This window comes from Xyrauchen texanus, chromosome 7 (genome assembly GCF_025860055.1).
Source record: "Xyrauchen texanus isolate HMW12.3.18 chromosome 7, RBS_HiC_50CHRs, whole genome shotgun sequence".
Taxonomy (NCBI): Eukaryota; Metazoa; Chordata; class Actinopteri; order Cypriniformes; family Catostomidae; genus Xyrauchen; species Xyrauchen texanus.
The window spans coordinates 2,306,001-2,330,000 of record NC_068282.1 but is presented as its reverse complement, the minus strand read 5'-3'; the positions used below and the strand labels follow the sequence as shown (position 1 = coordinate 2,330,000).

The 24,000-nt window shown below is 41.0% G+C and overlaps 1 protein-coding gene across 1 annotated transcript in view; it reads left to right on the top strand.

Annotated features, from left to right (window-relative positions):
• The window catches only part of LOC127646473 (alpha-1-syntrophin-like), a 51,678-nt gene extending 33,744 nt beyond the window's left edge, over positions 1-17,934 (top strand). Inside the window, exons 3-8 of the mRNA XM_052130168.1 lie at positions 5,750-5,933; positions 10,307-10,496; positions 10,699-10,820; positions 12,654-12,850; positions 15,277-15,464; positions 15,603-17,934. Of these exons, the coding sequence (XP_051986128.1) occupies positions 5,750-5,933; positions 10,307-10,496; positions 10,699-10,820; positions 12,654-12,850; positions 15,277-15,464; positions 15,603-15,695 (974 nt within the window). The 3' untranslated portion in view covers positions 15,696-17,934. The remainder of the gene's footprint in view (positions 1-5,749; positions 5,934-10,306; positions 10,497-10,698; positions 10,821-12,653; positions 12,851-15,276; positions 15,465-15,602) is intronic.
• Positions 17,935-24,000: the final 6,066 nt, after the last annotated feature.

Sequence of the window (24,000 nt, the reverse complement as noted above, 5' to 3'; positions counted from 1 at the left end):
GCAAAATCTTTTAATGTCTTGTTGGCAGGGGTAGTGCCAGTGTGCACACGCAAATCATTTAATGTCTTGTTGGCAGGGGTAGTGGCAGTGTGCACAGCGCAAAATCGTTTAATGTTTTGTTGGCTGGAGTAGTGCCAGTGTGCCCAGCGCAAAATCGTTTAATGTCTTGTTGGCTGGAGTAGTGCCAGTGTGCCCAGCGCAAAATCGTTTAATGTTTTGTTGGCAGGAGTAGTGCCAGTGTGCCCAGCGCAAAATCGTTTAATGTTTTGTTGGCAGGAGTAGTGCCAGTGTGCACGGCGCAAAATCGTTTAATGTTTTGTTGGCAGGAGTAGTGCCAGTGTGCACAGCGCAAAATCATTTAATGTCTTGTTGGCAGGAGTAGTGCCAGTGTGCACAGCGCAAAATCGTTTAATGTTTTGTTGGCAGGAGTAGTGCCAGTGTGCACAGCGCAAAATCATTTAATGTCTTGTTGGCAGGAGTAGTGCCAGTGTGCACAGCGCAAAATCGTTTAATGTTTTGTTGGCAGGAGTAGTGCCAGTGTGCACAGCGCAAAATCATTTAATGTCTTGTTGGCAGGAGTAGTGCCAGTGTGCACAGCGCAAAATCGTTTAATGTTTTGTTGGCAGGAGTAGTGCCAGTGTGCACAGCGCAAAATCATTTAATGTCTTGTTGGCAGGAGTAGTGCCAGTGTGCACAGCGCAAAATCGTTTAATGTTTTGTTGGCAGGAGTAGTGCCAGTGTGCACAGCGCAAAATCATTTAATGTCTTGTTGGCAGGAGTAGTGCCAGTGTGCACAGCGCAAAATCATTTAATGTCTTGTTGGCAGGGGTAGTGCCAGTGTGCACACGCAAATCATTTAATGTCTTGTTGGCAGGGGTAGTGCCAGTGTGCACAGCGCAAAATTGTTTAATGTTTTGTTGGCAGGAGTAGTGCCAGTGTGCACAGCGCAAAATCGTTTAATGTCTTGTTGGCAGGGGTAGTGCCAGTGTGCACAGCGCAAAATCGTTTAATGCCTTGTTGGCTGGAGTAGTGCCAGTGTGCCCAGCGCAAAATCGTTTAATGTTTTGTTGGCAGGAGTAGTGCCAGTGTGCATGGCGCAAAATCGTTTAATGTCTTGTTGGCAGGGGTAGTGCCAGTGTGCACAGCGCAAAATCTTTTAATGTCTTGTTGGCAGGGGTAGTGGCAGTGTGCACACGCAAAATCATTTAATGTCTTGTTGGCAGGGGTAGTGCCAGTGTGCACAGCGCAAAATCGTTTAATGTTTTGTTGGCAGGAGTAGTGCCAGTGTGCACAGCGCAAAATCATTTAATGTCTTGTTGGCAGGGGTAGTGCCAGTGTGCACACGCAAAATCATTTAATGTCTTGTTGGCAGGGGTAGTGGCAGTGTGCACAGCGCAAAATCATTTAATGTCTTGTTGGCAGGGGTAGTGGCAGTGTGCACACGCAAAATCGTTTAATGTTTTGTTGGCAGGAGTAGTGCCAGTGTGCACAGCGCAAAATCATTTAATGTCTTGTTGGCAGGAGTAGTGCCAGTGTGCACAGCGCAAAATCATTTAATGTCTTGTTGGCAGGGGTAGTGCCAGTGTGCACAGCGCAAAATCGCTTTAATGTTTTGTTGGCAGGAGTAGTGCCAGTGTGCACAGCGCAAAATCGTTTAATGTCTTGTTGGCTGGAGTAGTGCCAGTGTGCCCAGCGCAAAATCGTTTAATGTTTTGTTGGCAGGAGTAGTGCCAGTGTGCATGGCGCAAAATCGTTTAATGTTTTGTTGGCAGGAGTAGTGCCAGTGTGCACAGCGCAAAATCGTTTAATGTCTTGTTGGCTGGAGTAGTGCCAGTGTGCCCAGCGCAAAATCGTTTAATGTCTTGTTGGCAGGGTTAGTGGCAGTGTGCACGGCGCAAAATCGTTTAATGTCTTGTTGGCAGGGTTAGTGGCAGTGTGCACGGCGCAAAATCGTTTAATGTCTTGTGTGCTGGAGTAGTGCCAGTGTGCACGGCGCAAAATCGTTTAATGTCTTGTGTGCTGGAGTAGTGCCAGTGTGCACAGCGCAAATTTGTTTAATGTCTTGTGTGCTGGAGTAGTGCCAGTGTGCACAGCGCAAATTCGTTTAATGTCTTGTTGGCAGGAGTAGTGCCAGTGTGCCCAGCGCAAAATCGAACGGGACATTCGTTTACTGTCGACGGGACTTGCGCATCCAGTGTACACAGCATCCTTGATTATAATGGGAGTGATTTGTTTTTGTCACGTTGTGCCACACCGCTCACGTCTGGTGTAGACGGGTCTTTTCGGCATATAGCGGCACCGTTTTGTGGTCCGTTCTGGATAACGCGCCGGCTCATTTAAGCTTATCGTGGCCCATTCGGCACGTTTCGCAGCCGACCCACCGGTCCGCTCAGTTCTCCCAATGGCCAGTCCGCCCCTAATCGCACCCTAAAGTGCGTCAGCCCACCGGGAAAATGCCCGGTATGCCAGATTACCAGTCCAGCCCTGGGTTGATCAATTGTAGATCGAAACGTCACATACAGACATCATGGTTCAATACAAAGGATACATGATTCAAAGCTGTGTGTTTTTATTGTAGCAGGAAAGTGAGTAGATGGTATATTTATTATTTATTATTTATTAAAGCGTGGTAGGGCGCATGGCAGGGCCGGTTTGTGATTCCGCACACCCCTAATTAGCCATAATCAGCCTAATTAGCCCTCGAGGCTGACCGAAGACGGCAGTGCGACAGAGAGAGAGAGATTTACGGGCAGCTGTCCGACACCTTTTTGGTTCAGTTTATTATTAAATATGATTTATATCGTCAAGCCGGTTCTGGCTTCCTCCTTTCCCTTAATCCCTTTACATAAAGCTAGCATCCCTCATGCATGACCGCCTCATACACTTCTATTTTAGTTTTGTAGTACTTAACATTATGCCACAAATGCTGTCGATAAAGCTTAACTTGCACTGAACCTGGAACATTCCTGTAAAGAATGTGTGAGACTGTTAGAACAGATCTGCTGATTGTGCGTCTGCGGTCAGCAGGTGAAAGATTGAGCAATTCAGACACAACATGTGTGAAAGCAGCGGCGTGTGTGTGACACTCTCAAATGCTTTTGCATGCATTGACTATACTGTGTATTTATAGACCGACAGAGAAAGACTGGTGTGGCTGTAAGCTGGTGTAAGTGCTGACTGGTGAAGTATGTCTGGGAACGGATTGACCATAGAGCTGAGCTCAATTCTGGGCCGAGGAACCCCCCTCTCACCCTGTCTCCTTTGCTCTAAGAGAGACAGACGGAGAGAAAGACAGGGGTGTGTTTAACACTTCAGCTTCTACAATGAAACTCTATCTTCCCCCTGTAGTGGCGTCATCTATTTATAACCAAGAGGAACAGGAAGGAGAGACTACTATGTGTGTTCATGCTGAAGGGTTTTAAATGTACCGTATCTGGCATGTAGAGTACTGTAGTAGAACATGTTATATAATGGGCATTACATCCCCATTGAACATGTTTTTAACGGAGTTCAAAGGTGCTTGCAAAGCAACACTATTGTTATCTCACATACTTATTATTATTCTTCCGTACAAAATTCGGCACCTAACTCGTCCCGCACCGTTTGGCGTAGACCCACGAATGAGGTGTCAAATCGAACGGCCTATTGAGGACACGTGTGCTATGACTTTTCTCAGCGATCGGGTGTACGATGTTCGCACAGCGGACGAAAAAGCGGCCAAAAAAGTCCCATTGACTTAACATTGTGGAATGTTCAGAAATTTAAATCCCAACCGACGTTTTCACACACACAGACAAAAAGGGCCTGACAGCCCTGCGTCTCTCCCTCTCTCTCTTCCTCAGAGGATTTATATTATCAAGCAGACAATAAGTAATGACCTAAAATCTTCATAGCCACACCCTAAAACGTGCTAGCGTCATGCTAACACATGCTAGCATCGCCTAGCGAAGTGCTATAACATGTTAAAAACGTGTTACCATCATGCTAACAAATGCTAGCATCGATTAGCGAAGTGCTAAAACATGCTAAAAACGTCCTAGCATCATGCTAACATGTTAGCATCGCCTAGCGAAGTGTTAAAACATGCTAAAAACAGGTTACCATCATGCTAACAAATGCTAGCATCGACTAGTGAAGTGTTAAAACATGCTAAAAACGTCCAAGTATCATGTTAACACATGTTAGCGTCACCTAGGGAAGTGGTAAAACATGTTAAAAACGTGTTACCATCATGTTAACAAATGTTAGCATCGACTAGCGAAGTGGTAAAACATGCTAAAAATGTCCTAGCATCATGCTAACACATGTTAACATCGCCTAGCGAAGTGCTAAAACATGTTAAAAATGTTTTAACATGTTAACACATGTTAGCATCGCCTAGCGAAGTGCTAAAACATGTTAAAAATGTTTTAACATCATGTTAACACATGCTAGCATCGCCTAGCGAAGTGTTAAAACATGCTAAAAAAGTGCTAGCATCATGCTAACACATGTTAGCATCGCCTAGCGAAGTGTTAAAACATGCTAAAAACGTGCTAGCATCATATTAACACATGTTAACATCGCCTAGCGAAGTGTTAAAACATGTTAGAAACGTGTTAGCATCATATTAACACATGTTAGTATCGCCTAGGGAAGTGTTAAAACATGCTAAAAACGTGTTAACATCATGCTAACACATGCTATCATCGCCTAGCGAAGTGTTAAAACATGCTAAAAATGTGCTAGCATCATGCTAACAAATGCTAGCATCACCAAGCGAAGTGCTAAAACATGCTAAAAACGTGTTAGTATCATGTTACCACATGTTAGCATCACCTAGTGAAGTGTTAAAACATTCTAAAAACGTGCTAGCATCATGCTAACACAAACATAACACCTACATGCTACCATCATGGAAAACAAGCAACATTCTATGACCATTACTTTAGTGCTTCGCAACAAGTTAAAAAATGCTATTTGACAAGTTTTGCCACAGCAAGCACCACTCACATTTTCTTCAGGAAATGTACCTATCTAGTATTTATTATTATTTCAAATATGATAAACAACGTTTGACGGCTCATGTTTCACTCTCTGTTCAAGCTGACAGGCCAAACTACCTATGGTGTGTAAGTTTCATGTGTTTATGGCAGCATCTAGTGGTTATTAGTGGAAAAAAAGTGGTTTCAATGTTTATATCGATCTATTTAATTGGTGGCCTTATGTTGGGATAAATGGCAGCTAATTTGAATGATTATATTGATATTTTAAAATGAGTAATTGCTGAAAATAAGCAACTTGTGCTTGGTTTCCTTTTATAGTTTGTCTAATGGTACTAAAACAGTTTAATGTAAAAAAAAAATAGAATTTTCTGACAATTCTTTCATATGTCAGGCTTTACATGGTTAAAACAAATTAGCAGTGAAACAATTTTCAAATGTTTTAACCAACATATATATTGGAAATTTGTTGTCATGTGACACCCCCCGACTGACCGCATTGCCAGTCTGAGTGTACTTTTCAGACCGCCAAGGAATAGGAACGCATGCGCACTACAACCGCTTTGTGACACTCAAATCACACCGTGCGCGGAACGAGCAGCAACGCGGACACCTGAAGTATACTTTGGCTTTAAGAAAACGTTTTACCTTGATAACCATTTTTTTAAAACACGTGACAACAATGTACTGTAGCATATCACTGTTTGAAACATTATCATTGTATAATGTATATGACAAATAAGAATTGTCTCTCTGTCTCGCTGTAGTGAAGTACATAAAGGAGATGTCAGCGTTCTTTAAGGGCGGATCGACAGCTGGACCTCCCGTGCTTGATTCCCCCCCAGCGACCCCACAGAAGCAGGCAGACCCCGCGCTTAAAGAGACCAGGACACTTCCGCTCCGAATGTGTCAAGTTACACGCAAACATTGTCCCCCTGATACAGAGGACAGGTACGTGCATGCACACACATGCAATATCAATACACACCTGTGTGTGTTTACTCTATTTAAGCAGTGTTGCACAATCACATTGATTATTACTGTTCTAAGTTTAAAGTCTTTTATGTCTGGTTATACCACTATTATACAGAATTATATTATATAAAAATATTTTTTTCATGATGTGATTGACATGATGTGGTTGACTCCAGCCGGGTCTCCTAAGCAACCAAATTGGCCCGGTTGCTAGGGAGGTAGAGTCACATGGGGTAACCTCCTCGTGGTCGCTATAATGTGGTTCTCGCTCTCTGTGGAGCGCGTGGTGAGTTCTGCGTGGATGCCGCAGAGAGTAGCGTGAAGCCTCCACACGCGCTATGTCTCCGTGGTAACGCATCTTATCAGGTGGCTTGTTTAGCGTGTGGGTTGACGGTCTCAGACGCGGAGGCAATTGAGATTCGTCCTTCGCCACCCGGATTGAGGCGCGTCACTACGCCACCACGAGGACTGTGAGCGCATTGGGAATTGGGCGTTCCAAATTCCAAATTGGGTGAAAAAAAGGGAGAAAATCAAAAAAGAAGTACGTTTTCTTTCCACAATTTGATAGTTTACCGTTATTCTTTAGCAACCCATTCAACTTAAATATTGTTGTAATTTGTAAACAAATTATCATAATAATAATAATAATATTACATTATATTATACATTCATTATTGAATTTTCGGATTTAAAAATACAACATTAATATATTTCATTCGAGCGCCTTTAACTTTAAAGCCCTCAGGATTTTATTTTGACATTCTGAACTCTCCAGGACGTCCTGTATGTGTCTGTTTGTGGGCTAGTTCACAGTAGTTTAATTCGTTTCTTATTCAAGTTCTGGTCAAATGCTCCTCCGGTGCCGTTCTAAATGCATATTATAAGTGAACCGAAGTATTGAGCATCTACATCTGAGATGTTGTTTGTGAGTGCCGCTCAAATATGAAAATAGCCGTGACCGTCTTATCTGCCTGCGCTTGCCGTTCACTAAAACACACTGCGCATGCATACTGTATATTTACCTATTAAACACAGCCTTTTGTGATTCTTCAAGTGGGTTTATTTAATTGCACGAGTCATATGGATTACTTTAATGGGGCTTTTATGGTTACTTTATGACATTTTTGGAGCTTGACAGTAACGAATAAGATTAGCACATAGTATCGGATTTGGATCGGGCTTTTGGATTTTTTGTACATTTTGAAGTAAAATCTGAAGACAAAATAGGGTGACAAAAAAATTGGTATCGGTATCGGCCAAACATTTTCACATCAATGCATCCCTAATTTCGGCTATCAGTGTCGACCAAAATGTCTTTATCGGTGTGATCATTCACATACTGACCAAAACATAATATTGCATATGAGGTAATATTTGTTAGACATTAAGCTGTTGATACGCATTTTGTTGACGTCACTCTGCTTACATTTAATATATAATTTACCGTCTATAAATGTAGTTAATGTTAACAAATGATACATCTTTTCAAAGGTCTAAGGGTTCAACATTGATATCCGATCTGTGTTTCACGATAGCAATCCTCCAGAAACATCAATTGACTTATTTGTGCAGGAATACAATTGAAAACATGCGATATCAAAACGGGACTTTTATTATGAAAACATGCGATATCAAAACGGGACTTTTATTATAAAAACATGCGATATCAAAACGGGACTTTTATTATGAAAACATGCGATATCAAAACGGGACTTTTATTATGAAAACATGCTATATCAAAACGGGGTGTTTATTATGAAAACATGCGATATCAAAACGGGACTTTTATTATGAAAACATGCGATATCAAAACGGGACATTTATTATGAAAACATGCGATATCAAAACGGGGCGTTTATTATGAAAACATGCGAAATCAAAACGGGAATTATATTATGAAAACATGCGATATCAAAACGGGACATTTATTATGAAAACATGCGATATCAAAACGGGGCGTTTATTATGAAAACATGCGAAATCAAAACGGGAATTATATTATGAAAACATGCAATATCAAAACGGGACTTTTATTATGAAAACATGCGATATCAAAACGGGACTTTTATTATGAAAACATGCGATATCAAAACGGGGCGTTTATTATGAAAACATGCGATATCAAAACCGGACTTTTATTATGAAAACATGCGATATCGAAACGGGACTTTTATTATGAAAACATGCGATATCAAAACGGGACTTTTACTATGAAAACATGCGATATCAAAACGGGACATTTATTATGAAAACATGCGATATCAAAACGGGACTTATATTATGAAAACATGCAATATCAAAATGGGACTTTTATTATGAAAACGTGCGATATCAAAATGGGGCGTTTATTATGAAAACATGCAATATCAAAACGAGACTTTTATTATAAAAACATGCGATATCAAAACTGGACTTTTATTATGAAAACATGCGATATCAAAACGGGACTTTTACTATGAAAACATGCGATATCAAAACGGGACTTTTATTATGAAAACATGCGATATCAAAACGGGACTTTTATTATGAAAACATGCGACATCAAAACGGGACATTTATTATGAAAACATGCGACATCAAAACGGGACTTTTATTATGAAAACATGCGATATCAAAACGGGACATTTATTATGAAAACATGCGATATCAAAACGGGGCGTTTATTATGAAAACATGCGAAATCAAAACGGGAATTATATTATGAAAACATGCAATATCAAAACGGGACTTTTATTATGAAAACGTGCGATATCAAAACGGGGCGTTTATTATGAAAACATGCAATATCAAAACGGGACTTTTATTATGAAAACGTGCGATATCAAAACGGGACTTTTACTATGAAAACATGCGATATCAAAACGGGACTTTTATTATGAAAACATGCGATATCGAAACGGGACTTTTATTATGAAAACATGCGATATCAAAACGGGACTTTTACTATGAAAACATGCGATATCAAAACGGGACATTTATTATGAAAACATGCGATATCAAAACGGGACTTATATTCTGAAAACATGCAATATCGAAATGGGACTTTTATTATGAAAACGTGCGATATCAAAATGGGGCGTTTATTATGAAAACATGCAATATCAAAACGAGACTTTTATTATAAAAACATGCGATATCAAAACTGGACTTTTATTATGAAAACATGCGATATCAAAACGGGACTTTTACTATGAAAACATGCGATATCAAAACGGGACTTTTATTATGAAAACATGCGATATCAAAACGGGACTTTTATTATGAAAACATGCGATATCAAAACGGGACTTTTATTATGAAAACATGCGATATCAAAACGGGACTTTTATTATGAAAACATGCGACATCAAAACGGGACATTTATTATGAAAACATGCGACATCAAAACGGGACTTTTATTATGAAAACATGCGACATCAAAACGGGACTTTTATTATGAAAACATGCGATATCAAAACGGGACTTTTATTATGAAAACATGCGATATCAAAACGGGACTTTTATTATGAAAACATGCGATATCAAAATGGGACTTTTATTATGAAAACACGATCGCCAGATGAATCCAGTTCAAAACACTTGGGTCAATCTTCCATGACAAGCGTTCAATGAAAAACATCCAAGAGCACTTTTTGTCCATAAAAGTGATAAATCTGAGATATATTGATATATTCTCCATTGTTTACATGAGATCTCGCCTTCGTCATCGTTCTTCAACAAACTGCAATCTGAGCAGCATTCATGTTGTAAAACTGTTTATGATCTGATATATTAGAGTCTCGTAAACAAAACCAGCCCGTCTCCAAAGTCTATTTATAAAAATGCGGCGTAGTTTCATTCATAATAGTCGAGCAGTGCCGTCAGATTTAGTGTCGTCTTGAGAGGCGGAGCCTTAATTTTACTCTGTACACTTCCAGAGATTTTACAGAGATTAAAGCTGCAGGAACCTCATTTATTATTCAATCATCTTCAAATTTGAAACGTAACTTCTTTAGACTCGTGGCTTTGAGGACATTGTATTTCTGGGTCACCTTGGCACTTTTATTATTGTTTTATTAGATTATAAAAACATGTTCAGCACAAAATATTTCCATTATTATAAGCTTCAGCTTCTCTAACTTAAAACAATTACAACATATATTAAATCTGAACCTTGGGAAATAAAGCCCAAAGTGTCTTCTTTCAAAAGAGACCACAACTGTGTCCATAATTCAAAGTGTCCCGTAAATACAACCATTTAAGTTCAGGTCCTTTTCATGGTTTGTGCTCAAAAAGGGGGCGTTCATTAACAGGTTAAGAATGTTTAAATCACATAATTCAAATGAAATTCTGTCTCTCTTTCTTTGTAGGTATTTTGAGGTTGTGTCATCAGACAGAAAGAAGTCTGTGTTTTTGCGGGCTAAAGATCACGCCATGGCTCAGGCCTGGTATAACGCCATACAGACAGCGAGTACGGCGTTACTGCCCAGCGCCACGGTCGAGCTAAAAGCCATGCAGCCCAGCATGGACGTCAAACACATCGGCTGGATCGTTGAACAGGTGACGGATAGAAAATGAAGTATAGAGAAAAGAGATCAAACATTAAACCCATTTACTTGAGCTTAGCACACTGTGAACATTGTGCATGTTAATATCCCGTATAACTAAAAAAAAATTCACATTATTGAATAAAATTGTTTGTGATCGCTATTGACCAGAAAAGGTGTTCTGGAGGTTTATGAATGTATGTTTGTGTTGTCAGGGGTCAGAGCGGCCGATAGTGGCGGTATTGACCGACAGGGATCTGCTGCTGTACAGCTCTCTACCAGATTGCAAAGAAATGCTCAACAATCCAGACAGGAGCTATCCGTTAATTACCACCAGGTACACAAACACACCAGTACCTGCAATACACTTTCACCCTAATAGAAAACGCACATGTTTAGAATTTAAAATGGCATTCTGTTTTATTTATGTATCATTTTCCAAATGAGGATGTCAACAAGGTATTAATTGACCCTTCGCTAAGCTCCGCCCCCCTTGGTTACCGTTGCTCACTCTGACAAGAACTCCCCATAGGAATGAATGTGAGATTGCCGTGAACGGCGCATTTATTTGCTAAATATCCTCATTAACGGAACGGATAATATGCGTGTAACACAGTTAAAGGATGGGCAAGGAAGAGGCGAGAACCGGCTTGTCAGCATAAATAATATTTTAATGAGAAACTTAAAACAAGGACATAAACACACACACGACGAACATGCCCGTAATTCTCTCTCTCTCGAACCATCGTCACCGGCCGCGATATTCCGTGCCGGCCCCGCCCCTCTCCGCTCCACACTCCTTCCGGCATTATCTCAGGCCGGGGTGCCACCGTATCCCTGGGGCGGGGTGTATCTTGCATCGCGCGTGGTCATCCCCGCCTTCCTCGCCCTGGGAGGAGACAGGAGGGGAACAAAACAACAACAAAAAAAATAGGCGAGGGAAAGGCCAACACGGTGTGAAAGAGAGAGAGAGAGGAGAGAGAGAAAAAGCTCACTCAGCGGTTCTCTGATGTACCGTCGCGTGGTCCTCCAACACTCCTCCACACTCAGGCGGACGACAGCCGCTCCAACCCCGGGCGAACCGGAGTCAAACCTTCGACCCCCAGCGGGCAGAACGCGCCTCCGCTTTTCTGGCAGCAAATGGGGACACTCCTCCGCCCCTGGCAGCGGCCCTACCGCTCTGGGCGGTCGGAGAGTTTCTTCCCTCCTCCCCTCGCGGACGGCGGTCTCCCTCGACCCCTCCGCGTCTCTGGGGACGGCAGGGCACTACTCCGCCCCTGGCAGCGGCTCCCTCGCTCCAGGCGGTCGGGGTATCCAGTCCCCACTTGCCCCGCGGACAGCGGCCGTTCCCCGCATCCGGGCGGTCGGGCTACTCTGTCACCTGGCAGACGGCAGCGGCGCTCCCCAGGGTGGACGGCAGTGTCGAGGTCTCTGAGACGGGCATCTCTCCTCCATCCCGGGCTTCGGCACCAAAGTAACACAGTTAAAGGATGGGCAAGGAGGAGGCGAGAACCGGCTTGTCAACATAAATAATATTTTAATGAGAAACTTAAAACAAGTACATAAACACACATACACGACGGACATGCCCGTAATTCTCTCTCTCTCGAACCATCATCACCGGCCGCCTTTATCCCTCGCGCACCTCATCAGGCCGATTGGGGACCGGGCGCGTGATATTCTGACCCGGCCCCACCCCCCCTCCTCTCCACAATGCAATACGGGACAAACGGTTCCTCATAAGGATTTCATATGGAACGCAACTTTGTTCCCTCAAATACGGGACGATTCCATATTACACGGGATGGTTGGCAACCCTAGTTGTGGCCCACCAGTTAAGAGCCACTGTCTTAAAAATCACTGTAATCTTTATTTTACAATAGCTTAAAATATGGTGCTTCTGTAACCGGTCTTGCTCGACCGGCTCCGAGCGAGATTCAAACCGGGATCATGGGAGGTGGACACGCTAACAGGGAGAGCCGCTAGCATCAGTCGCTAGTGCGTCTCTTGAGGCCATGGGAGTGAGGTTTACACACTGCACAGATATCACGTACCAGCTGGCTCGCGTTACACATCCAATCAGATTTCAGATTTATATGTTTCATAAAGTAGATTTGAAATGTGTGTAATTGGAAGCTTGTGGATGTTTCTGTCTCCTCTACTCCCTCAGGTTGGTTCACTCTGGACCTGGTAAGAGTTCATCGCTGCATGATTCTGAGTTGACGTTTGGCCTGCGTTTGGGCACTAAACAGGGAGTGGAGACTCATCTGTTCAGAGTGGATACGGCGAAAGACCTGTCTACCTGGACACACTTACTTGTGGAGGGCTGCCACAGCGCCGCAGAGCTTATTCAGGAGGTCACTACAGGTACACACGTTATTTCACTGAGCAGAAATAGAATAAGCCAGTAAATATCAGGAGATAATGTTACACACAATACACAACAGATAATGTCAGCACAGTGTTGATACCCAGCTACCATTTGGGTTTCCAGAACGTTCAGAACAGAGCTTTGAGGTTCTATCAGGTTAGACAGGAAGGTTTTTTATGCAAATAGAACATTTGTTTAAGGATGCGCATGTCGGTTCGGACAACGTTCTCATGACCTCCGGGAACATTTCTGCAACACAGCATCAATAATCTGTATACAAGGATTGAATTAAAAAGTACTATTTAATTTTTCCATTTCCTCCGAGATTTACAGCATATAGGAGGCAGTGGTGGCTCAGTGGTTGAGGCTTATGGTTACTGACCAGAAGGTCGGGGGTTCAAGCCCCAGCACCACCAAGATGCCACTGTTGGGCCCTTGAGCAAGGCACTTAACTCCAGGTTGCTCCGGGGGCATTGTCCCTGTAATAAGTGCACTGTAAGTCGCTTTGGATAAAAGCGTCTGCCAAATGCATAAATGTAAATGTAAATGTAGCATGCATTTGGGTAGTTGACATGAAATACTTTAAAGAAGTGACACACACACACACACACATACAAATACACACACACACACACACACATATATATATATACATAAATACATACAAATATACACACACACACATATATATACATAAATACAAATATACAAATACACACACACACACACACACATATATATATACATAAATCACATGCACACACACACACACACACACACACACACACACATATATATACATAAATACACAAATACACACACACACACACACATATATATATACATAAATATACAAATACACACACATATATATATATATACAGAAATATACACACACACACATACAAATACACACATACACACACACACACACATATATATACACACACAAACACATACACACGCCCACACATATATATACATAAATACACACACACACACACATACAAATACACACACACACACACACATATATATACACACACAAACACATACACACGCCCACACATATATATACATAAATATACACACACACACACATATATATACATAAATATACAAATACACACATATATATATATATACAGAAATATACACACACACACACATACAAATACACACATACACATATACATACACACACACGTATATAAATACATAAATACACACACACACACACATACAAATACACACATATACACACACACATATATATATACACACACAAACACATACATACATACACACACACGTATATAAATACATAAATACACACAAATACACACACACATATACATACACACACACACACACACAAAACACACTCTGACATCCATAGCAACACACCCACTAAATTTTAGGTGCATCATTTATTCGATTGGCCTGCAGTGCTCTATAATACAGAGAATAGGGGAAAAGTATGTATTTGCTCCATAGGCTAAACATGAGAAAAATGACGCCACCTGGTGGAAAATATAAAAAAATTTAATTTTGAAGTCAGGGTTCCAGAATGAAAGTATAACTCTCCACAGACATAATGGTTTTTATACTGCACAAACTATATATTCCATCCCCTAAACCTAACCCTACCCCTAAACCTAACCCTCACAGAAAACTTTCTGCATTTTTTACATTTTCCAAAAACATAATTTAGTGATTTATAAGCTTTTTTTCCTCATGGCGACCGACAAAATGTCCCCACAAGGTCAAAAATGTCCTTTCAGCAAAAATAGGGAAAGCATGTATTTGCTCCATAGGCTAAACATGAGATAAATGGCGCCATCTGGTGAAAAATATATATATTTATCTTTTTATTTTTTAAGCCAGGGCTCCGGAATGAAAGCGTAATATAATAGAATTCATGATTTTATGCTTTAATTTGCACTGGGATCAGATATTGCAGTTTTATTGTGTTTCAATAGGGACATTTCTGTCCTGAAGGTCCTGAGTGTGACTATTTTGTGCACACAGTGTATTATAGATGTATTTTAGGAACTGAAGTTGAAATACCAAAATTCCCCCCAAAATACACACCTTTGCAAAAATTTAATAACACAGCTAAAATGATCAAAAAACTAAAATTAACATGACAAAAATGTCCCAAAGGTCTCACAAGCCTCAACAGATCAGGCACTACTCTCAGGAATGGCCGACAGGTTTTTATGGATTAATATCGCCATCTTGTGGTTACATGATGTGTTGCGTGTACTCTAAAACAATAAAAACAATAATACAGATCTTGGATTTATTATATATACATTTCAAATTATAGACATTTCACACCAATGCAAATATGTCTGGAATGCCAAGATAAATAAATAAATAAAAGTGCCATATCTCTCTCTCTTTCTGTGTTTTGTAGCATGCAGCTGGAATGGGAAGTCATGCATGTTAAGCATACACATAGACAAAGGCTTCTCACTCTTCGCCGAAGAGGCCGGCGTAAGAAAAAACATTCTTCTCCAGCAACCGTTCGAGCGTCTGCGCATGTCTTCAGATGACGGCGTCCGTATGATCTTTCTCGACTTTGGAGGCCCAGAAGCAGAGATTGTGAGAGCGCTCGCTCAATTTCCTCTCTGTTCGCCCTTTAAGAACAAGCATTTTTGGGGGGTCACGACCCACCACTTTTCTGTTAAACCTCCATGGATTTGTTTAATGTCTCATTCTGTGTTTTCTTCTCGTTTTCAGCAACTTGACCTTCACTCTTGCCCGAAGACTATTGTCTTCATCATTCACTCTTTCCTGTCGGCCAAGGTCAAGAGGCTGGGCCTGTTGGCATGATGACCGGCGCTCGGAGACACCGCCGATGACGACAGGAGTGAACGGTTCAGTGGACCACTGAACATCAAGCCAAACTTTCACCAGAGACTGCCACGGGTCAGAGTTCAACCACTGATGGCCAAACACAAGAGAGCAAAAAACAAACCTAAAGCCATTCAATGAAACGTTTATGTCTATTTTTCCCTCATAGTTCTGGCCTTTTATTGTTTGTGTTTGTATTTCACCTTTGGGTTCAACTTTGTGCAAACAAAACAAGATATTAGCCCAGCTCCAAAACTTAGTCTACTGTCTACATAGGCAGCTGCCTTCTAAGACCCCAAAAATACTCAACAGAAGTATGTGAACACAAATACTTGTAGCTACCAAGTGTGCCGCACAAGCCCTCAAAAGTGAAGCCAAAACGTCTCGATCGCCCCCCGGTGGCTGGTCCTAGTATAGGTCATAAACCCCGCCACCCCATGTTATTCAACGGGACGTGAGACCAACTAAACAATTAAATTACACTTCACATATCTTTTTTCAAAGATAGTTTCTGTCATTTACTGTCGTTTCTGTCACGTTGATGTCATTTCAAGTGTTTGTTTTCAAAATAAGTTTGTTTTTAGTTATTTGATGCTATAAAAACGGTGCTGTGACATCATGATTGACAGCTGTGATTGACAGGTTCTCTGAGCGAAGTAGTCACTGAAGCACCAACGGACATTTTTTCGGGTTCTTCGGAGGACTGAGGAGATTGGAGCTTTAAATTTAATATCTACATTTCTATAATTAATTATTTCATACCGTCATAAGTCAAAAGTGCAGGGGCGTGTGCTTGCGATTGATTCAGCGAGAGTGAGGGCGGGGCCTTGATTTCGCGGCTTTACTTCCTGCTCACTACTGCGCAGGTCTGGTCCCGAAATCGCAACTGCACAAACTCAAGTCCCAAGATGTCAGCGCCATATCGGGACACTGGCGGCTTCAGTTCTCACCAATGGAAAAGAGCGAAGGGGCGTCGGCCATCTTTTTTTACAGTCTATGGTAGCTACACAAGCTCGATTTCATGCGCGGTTCCATTCGGAACTTTCGGAATTCAAATCATAATTGAATGCAATTGTTTTGGGACAGTCTTCGCATCGTGAGCATGCCTGTAATGCCTTAAAATGCTGTCTAGATAGGCCGCTCATTACGTTTTGGAACAGCTATAACTGTCTTTATTGCTGTTGATATTATTCCTGTTGTGAGTCTGAAAACAAAAGCTGCTTTTATAATGAAAAGGGCTTTAACGTTCAGTAGCTGAGAGCGGTTGTGGAAATGAAAAATGTCTATAAGAATCACTAATGCAAACGTTCGCCTTTATTTGACATGTAACTGCCCTTAAAGTACTTCTCATTTGACTTTTTGGGACTTTAAAATAGCCTTCTTAAGACATAGACATGGAAGTCCTCCAGAGTTTCAACCATGAATCTATCGATCTCTTGAGCTGCAAACGTACTTTTTTGGTATCCCCAAGTATTTCAAAGAACGTGGTATTACCATTATAGTTTTGTCCGAAGGTAAACATGGCAATAACATTTTTTGAGTCCGTGTTTTTTAAGTCATCTCAATTGTGCGAACCAAAACGGCGAATTAAGCTCCGTCTTGAGAATGTATTACAGATTTACAATTTGACAAAGCTTGACGGAAACTGCAGTTAAAGCTGGGAAACTTCATTTTAAACAACAGAAAGTTACACTGACCTCTGTTGGTCAAAACGAGCAATACTACAGTCCTTATCATTTTTATACCATGCTAAAAATATAATATTATTTGCTTTATTTTTCCTCAAACTGATAGTGGGAAACTGTTGGAAATAAATGCTTTGTGGATCATATTTCTTTGCAAACAGCTGCATTTCAAATGGATGTTTTCCTATATATATATATATATATTCTTTGAGTTCTGGCATCTGTTTTTTGCTTTAAACAATGTGTCTTGGTCCTAATAACATTGCGATGGTAAACTGCAAATGTCTTCTGCTCAAATTGGTACTTTTAAACAAAATGTCCCAGCTTGGAAAATATCCCTTTTAGTGGCCTTTTTTTAAACTCTGCTAAATTTTAATATATAATTCAAACTAAACTATATTCAAACTATGTTAGCTATCAAAAGGAAAATCATATTATATCCTTATTTAAACAAAAGAGTGCCTTTTAGGGTTGTTTGTATATAAAAATGCAATAAATGTAACTGTTGACCTATTTTGAAGGAGTGTTTATTGGGTTGTCGGTCACTTCCTGAGATAGTGAGAGTGCAAGCCTGGGTTTCAGTCATATATGGTCAAAAACATGGATGAAAAGCACTGTAAAACTCAACACTGTAACAGCAAACCAAACACAATCCATCAAGAGGCTTTGGAGAGAACATATTAACCACCCACTGCTTCCTTAATACTGCAAACCAGACTCCTGTGTAGACTAGTTAAATTCTGGACTGTTCTGATGCCCAAAACATGCCCAAATCAATGCCTGCCATGGACACCGTTCCTGTTGAATGTTTTTCATAAAGTAGACTCATGAATAGAGATGTTAACCAGCTCCAATGAGTCCTTCAAGTCTTTATCTGTCACTCTAGTGTTCTTTATTACCTCATTGAGCATTCTGCGGTGTGCCTTTTGAGTCATCTTGGCTGGACGGCCTCTTCTAGTGAGAGTACCTATAGTACTAAATCATCTCCATTTATAGACAGTTTGTCTAACTGTGGACAGATGAATATCTAACGGCCACTTCTAGTGAGAGTACATATAGTACTAAATCACCTCCATTTATAGACAGTTTGTCTAACTGTGGACAGATGAATATCTAACGGCCACTTCTAGTGAGAGTACCTATAGTACTAAACCATCTCCATTTATAGACAGTTTGTCTATCTGTGGACAGATGAATATCTAATGGCCACTTCTCGTGAGAGTACCTATAGTACTAAATCATCTCCATTTATAGACAGTGTGTCTAACTGTGGACAGATGAATATCTAACGGCCACTTCTAGTGAGAGTACCTATAGTACTAAATCATCTCCATTTATAGACAGTTTGTCTATCTGTGGACAGATGAATATCTAACGGCCACTTCTAGTGAGAGTACCTATAGGACTAAATCATCTCCATTTATAGACAGTTTGTCTATCTGTGGACAGATGAATATCTAACGGCCACTTCTAGTGAGAGTATCTATAGCACTAAATCATCTACATTCATCGAATGTGGACAGATGAATATCTAAACACTTCCAGATAACATTGTAACCCTTTCCAGCTTTATGCAAAGCAACAACTCTTGATCATAGGCCTTCTGAGATCTCTTTTTCGTGAGGCATGGTCCACGTCAGCACATGTTTTTTGTCAAAAGTGCTTTTTTTACAAGTCAAAGTAGCTCTAAAACACACCTCCAATCGCGTTTCATTAAACGGACGGCAGGTTTGTCAACTCCTGACTCTAATTAGCGTTTGTTGACGTCATTAGCCTAGAGGTTCACATACTTTTTCTTGCCACTGTAGATAGAGAACAAGAGAGAGCAGCTTAAAGCAGATCAAAGGCCTTTTATGGTTTTGTTTACATTTGAATTTTTAAAAGTTGCAGTTTGAATTAACGAACATTCCGTTCGCCCATTTAAACATTCCGTCAGTGCTAGTCTAGTGGATTTTCCCAGTGTTATCGCCTGCTGTTACATAATAACATGTCGAGGGAACAACTGTACACAAAATGTATTTACAGCATTCTATACTGTATATTAAGTAGCCTACATTCAGAGTGAGACACTCAGATTTGACCTTTATTATTAAACCTCACACAGGCGGACATCATGCATTTTCCAAAGAGAATAAAACCATCAGGGCTATTTTTCTGAACAATAAGCTGAATGAACAATTATGGTCATGTTACTAAATGACTGTGTTATCAGAACAACTAATCAACGTTCACTCAAAACCAACAAACTCTTCCTGTAAACAACCCTTCACTCTGCAACCGTCTGCATGGCAACAGAGATGTCAGCAGGACCCTGTGTTCTATCAGTTAGCTGGAAAAATTGCCAACGAGCCCTTTACATCAGAGAGAGAGAGAGAGAGAGAGAGGTCGAGATGGAGTGAATATATTTTGATTAGATAAAAAACTGAAAGGCCACTTAAGAGAAAGAGAAAAGAGTAAATTGGTGCAGGCGCTGCATTAGGAATATCGCAGCAGAAGGGCACGTCTGTGTGCTTTATTCTGATTACTGGAATCAAATGAATCACTGTTTCATCCAGAATTATGCTTCTGTTTGTAAAAATGCTGAAATGTTCAATTCGATGTTGACCACTTTGAAATTAAATATGAACAATATATATACAGTGAGGAAAATAAGTATTTGAACACCCTGCTATTTTGCAAGTTCTCCCACTTAGAAATCATGGAGGGGTCTGAAATTGTCATCGTGAGGTGCATGTCCACTGTGAGAGACATAATCTAAAAAAAAAATCCAGAAATCACAATGTATGATTTTTTAACTATTTATTTGTATGATACAGCTGCAAATAAGTATTTGAACACCTGAGAAAATCAATGTTAATATTTGATACAGTAGCCTTTGTTTGCAATTACAGAGGTCAAACGCTTCCTGTAGTTTTTCCACCAGGTTTGCACACACTGCAGGAGGGATTTTGGCCCACTCCTCCACACAGATCTTCTCTAGATCAGTCAGGTTTCTGGGCTGTCGCTGAGAAACACGGAGTTTGAGCTCCCTCCAAAGATTCTCTATTGGGTTTAGGTCTGGAGACTGGCTAGGCCACGCCAGAACCTTGATATGCTTCTTACAGAGCCACTCCTTGGTTATCCTGGCTGTGCGCTTCGGGTCATTGTCATGTTGGAAGACCCAGCCTCGACCCATCTTCAATGCTCTTACTGAGGGAAGGAGGTTGTTCCCCAAAATCTCACAATACATGGCCCCGGTCATCCTCTCCTTAATACAGTGCAGTCGCCCTGTACCACGTGCAGAAAAACACCCCCAAAGCATGATGCTACCGCCCCCATGCTTCACAGTAGGGATGGTGTTCTTGGGATGGTACTCATCATTCTTCTTCCTCCAAACACGGTTAGTGGAATTATGACCAAAAAGTTCTATTTTGGTCTCATCTGACCACATGACTTTCTCCCATGACTCCTCTGGATCATCCAAATGGTCATTGGCAAACTTAAGACGGGCCTTGACATGTGCTGGTTTAAGCAGGGGAACCTTCCGTGCCATGCATGATTTCAAACCATGACGTCTTAGTGTATTACCAACAGTAACCTTGGAAACGGTGGTCCCAGCTCTTTTCAGGTCATTGACCAGCTCCTCCCGTGTAGTTCTGGGCTGATTTCTCACCTTTCTTAGGATCATTGAGACCCCACGAGGTGAGATCTTGCATGGAGCCCCAGTCCGAGGGAGATTGACAGTCATGTTTAGCTTCTTCCATTTTCTAATGATTGCTCCAACAGTGGACCTTTTTTCACCAAGCTGCTTGGCAATTTCCCGTAGCCCTTTCCAGCCTTGTGGAGGTGTACAATTTTGTCTCTAGTGTCTTTGGACAGCTCTTTGGTCTTGGCCATGTTAGTAGTTGGATTCTTACTGATTGTATGGGGTGGACAGGTGTCTTTATGCACCTAACGACCTCAAACAGGTGCATCTAATTTAGGATACTAAATGGAGTGGAGGTGGACATTTTAAAGGCAGACTAAAAGGTCTTTGAGGGTCAGAATTCTAGCTGATAGACAGGTGTTCAAATACTTATTTGCAGCTGTATCATACAAATAAATAGTTAAAAAATCATACATTGTGATTTCTGGATTTTTTTTTTTAGATTATGTCTCTCACAGTGGACATGCACCTACGATGACAATTTCAGACCCCTCCATGATTTCTAAGTGGGAGAACTTGCAAAATAGCAGGGTGTTCAAATACTTATTTTCCTCACTGTATATATATATAGTGCTGTTTCTAACGGGTTTAAATAATCTTATTATTTATTTATTTCTCCCCAATTTGAGAGGTCCTCGTGGTGGCGTAGTGATCCGCCACAATCCGGGTGGCGAAGGACGAATCTCAGTTGCCTCCGCGTCTGAGACCGTCAATCCGCGCATCTTATCACGTGGCTTGTTGAGCGCGTTACCGCGGAGACGTAGCGCGTGTGGAGGCTTCACGCTATTTCTGCAGCATCCACCGAAAGCGAGAACCACATTATAGCAACCATGAGGAGGTTACCCCATGTGACTCTACCCCGCCCCCGCCCCACTCCCTCCTCCCTATCAACCGGGCCAATTTGGTTGCTTAGGAGACCTGGCTGGAGTCACTCAGCACACCCTGGATTCGAACTAGGGACTCCATGGGTGGTAGTGAGCGTCAATACTCGCTGAGATACCCAGACCCCCTTCAATCTTATTTTTTAAATAATTAAATTGATGAAACAACACCCCTTGCACACCTGAATGGTTGCCATGTATGTTGAAACATGGTTTCTATTACAAAGAAACTGGAGCTGGAGCTCACAAAAGGTCCTATAACTGTTGAGATAGCAATGTTTCAGTCTAACAAACCTTCAGATATTTAAAAAATATTATAATAGCACAAAAAATTACTACTAAAATGTAAGATACACATAAACACTAGGAATTATATTAGGGCCATATCCAGAGAATAATGTAAATTGAGTTACAATAGTGTTTTAATCATTGCCACTTAACAATATCAAATGCAATCTTGCTCAGATAAAAATTATAAAACAAATAAAGGCTATTTAAAAAAATGTCTTGCCTCCATTTGTTTAGGTTCTGCGGTACCTCTTATTGAACACCAGGGGGCGATGCGAGACAGCGAAATGGCGGGAGTTTTGCGTATTTACAACCGCTCAAGGACAGTTTCGTTTACTCATCTCGCTGTTAAGTATTTATCTGGTCGATTTCTTAATTTTGCCGAAATGTTTATGTGACTTTCACTGTTAGTAACATACAGATGTGTAGAATGTGAGCTAGCACGCTAGTGTATCAACCAGACGTTTACACGATCGTAAAACTGAAGCGCGAGCCTGGACAGTTAAAGGGACAATTAAACCAAAAATAACAATTCTCTCATCGTTTACTCACCCTCATGCCATCCCAGATGTGTTTGACTTACTATCTTTTGTGGAATGCAAACTAAGATTTTTAGAAGAATATCTCAGCTCTGTAGGTCCATACAATGCAAGTGAATGGTGATCAGATCTTTGAATCTCCAAAAAGCACATAAAGGCAGCATAAAAGTAACCCATACGACGCCAGTGGTTTAATCCATGTCTTTAGAAGTAATATGATAGGTGTGGGAGAGAAACAGATAAAAATGTAAGTCCTATTGTACTATAAATTCTACTTCCTGCCTAGTAGTAGGATATGCACAAAGAATGCGAATCACCAACAACAAAAGAAAAAGACTGTAGAAGTGAAAGTGAAAGTGGAGATCTATAGTAAACAAATTAAAAAGGACTTAAATACTGATCTGTTACTCATCCTTACTTATTGTAACGCTTCTGAAGATTTAACCACTGGAGTCGCACGGATTACTTTTATGCTGCCTTTATGTGCTTTTTAAGCTTCAAAGATCTGGTCACCATTCACTTGCATTGCACACACATGCACACACTTGAAAAAAGGTGCTGTAACCAACAATAAAAAAAACACTGCTAGATATAATTACTGATATAGTGACCTTGTGACACCTTCACCTTGTGACAACTAGCCCCCGGTGTCCCCCAACATGAAAAACAACTTGGCCTAAAACCTGACAGTTCCTCTGTAAATCAGTGGGGGGCGCTGTGTCTCTGTGTTGAAGGGCAGATGGGGCGGTGGGGGGTAGAGAGCAGCAGAGCTCAGATTGAAGAGGTGACCTAATTCAACTCAGGACGTCCCACAATGCTCACTCATGTACACACATACACACACACACACACACACACACACACACACACACACACACACACACACAATGGTAGTCAGAGAGAGAGAGAGAGAGGCCGAGCGAGATGAAATGTGTTTTGAAAAAGCATGTCATTATGTGACCCTCTCCAAACACTCTATTGTGATGTGGTGAAGGATTTTTCCCCCCATAATAACCAACTCGCAAATACAATTTGAGCACCGGACTTATAAGTAATCAGACCACTGTCAGATAGCAACTACCTTTTACTGATCTAGTAAAGGAATAGTTTACCCCAAAACTAAAATTCTGTCATCCTTTTTGCTGTTGTCTCATTCATGTTAGTGCATAGGACGGTTCAAACTTAGTGCTTTTGGTTCGACTTGTT